Source organism: Sinocyclocheilus rhinocerous, unplaced genomic scaffold (genome assembly GCF_001515625.1).
Source record: "Sinocyclocheilus rhinocerous isolate Xijiao unplaced genomic scaffold, SAMN03320098_v1.1 scaffold1090, whole genome shotgun sequence".
NCBI classification, from domain to species: domain Eukaryota; kingdom Metazoa; phylum Chordata; class Actinopteri; order Cypriniformes; family Cyprinidae; genus Sinocyclocheilus; species Sinocyclocheilus rhinocerous.
In genome coordinates, this window is record NW_015665008.1 from 89,552 (window position 1) to 91,403 (window position 1,852).

The 1,852-nt window shown below is 34.9% G+C and overlaps 1 protein-coding gene across 1 annotated transcript in view; it reads left to right on the top strand.

Moving 5' to 3' along the window:
- The window catches only part of pip4k2cb (phosphatidylinositol-5-phosphate 4-kinase, type II, gamma b), a 27,425-nt gene extending 26,198 nt beyond the window's left edge, over positions 1-1,227 (top strand). The window contains exons 9-10 of the mRNA XM_016541845.1: positions 812-912; positions 1,115-1,227. Of these exons, the coding sequence (XP_016397331.1) occupies positions 812-912; positions 1,115-1,195 (182 nt within the window). The 3' untranslated portion in view covers positions 1,196-1,227. The remainder of the gene's footprint in view (positions 1-811; positions 913-1,114) is intronic.
- Positions 1,228-1,852: the final 625 nt, after the last annotated feature.

Consider the following 1,852-nt stretch of genomic DNA (forward strand, 5'->3'; position numbering starts at 1 on the left):
TTTTTCTGCTGTGAAGTTGGGCATTTTAACATGGGAGGTCTATGGGATTGACTCCCTTTTGGAGCCAGCCTCTAGCGGCCAGTCGATGAATTATACTTCCGTGTTGGTTTCAAGAGAGAGACCGGAAGGTTGCCGCTTGGGCTAAACATGCTCGAAAACTCACAAAACGTTTCACACACATCAGAAAATTTATCATCTGATGTGGATTTCAGAATTAGGTGTGGCAAAACGGCTCAATAGCGCCACCTATAAAATTTCAACGAAGCACCCCTCCCGCTACGTTCACGTACGTGTACGAAATTCAGTACAAGCATGTAATGTCCCAATACCAATCCTAATAACATGGTAGCAACACTTAGCTAAGTGCTAAAGCATGCTATTAATGCAATAAAACAGGAAATTGCTGTAACTCAGGCATGCAATGTCCAATCTGCCCCAAACGTCACACGTTTGATAAGAGTCCTGGCCTGAACACATCTAAAGGCCAATATTCAGTTATAATCATAGTGCCACCTGTTGGCAACAGGATATTTCATGTTTTACACTAACTCAAACATACCATGTTCAATCTGCACCAAACTTCACATGTTTGATAAACATCCTGGCCTGAAGACATTCACATGCCAATATTCAGTTATAGTCCTACTGGCAGCAGGAAGTTTGCACATATAAAATACAATATTTACCACTTTAAATGCATATTGTCCACCGTTCACTGTTTTCCTAAGGTGGAGGTGGCTCCGGGTATGAGGGCCCTTTCAACGCTGTTTGCAGCTTTAATTATTCTTATGTTTGTCTCTCCTTAATCTAGGTGCCCCACATAGAGAGGTATACTTCATGGGTCTAATAAACATTCTGAGCCAGTATACAAAGAAGAAAGCAGCCCATGCAGCAAAAACAGTCAAGCATGGAGTAAGTAACACTTTATGAATGGACAACTGAGGCTTAATTGTGTAGTTATTTGATTGTTATATGCTTATTACACTTTAATTGTAAAAAAAAATAAACTGAGCTGTAAATACTCTTATCATTATAATTATTATAGATATTACATGTTACAATTTTTTTTGGTTCTGTTCTTTTCAGTTTGCTTTTTTTTATTTTTTATTTAAAGGCTGGGGCTGAGATCTCTACAGTTCATCCTGAACAATACGCCAAGCGGTTTCGAGAATTCATTGCAAACATCTTTGCCTAATTGAGAGCATTTTAAATATACTCTTCCAAATCTAGTGGACAAAAAAAAAAAAAACCTTGATTTGGAGCTGGTGGTTTGTACAAATTCCTGATTGTTAAATGATTTGAAAAGCATTATTTAATTATTAAAATGTTTAGCATATATGAATGATAAAAAATTGTCATAAAATCATGATCATGAAATTGTCATGAATTGTATTTTAAAACTCTGATTTGCAATAAAAATTGAATGATGCAAATATAACATTTGTACAATAAAACTGACTCCATGAAATGGATGTGCAATCATAACTGTGAAACATTACAACTTAAAATAGTTTAGAATGTGACATTTTAGTCTGCAGGTTTTTCAAATAGTGAATATTTTAATTATTTTTATGCATTTTCACAAAATAAATATGAAAGTTTATGTTTGTCATTTAACCCTTTTTGACTTTTTGATGTACTGTTTATATTATAGTCTTGAGTGTCCATCCAGTAAAATGGTTTTACTCTGTAGTTCCAAACTTCCACAAAACAAATCTGACCTTAATACTGCACATTTTTCCAGTGCCTGATTTTCCCTTGTCATTAATAATTCTAGCTGTAAATGCTCTTTCTCTTTTGAAGCACATTTCGCCACCAGACACAACCCTTTTTTTTTTTTTTTTTCGTCTTA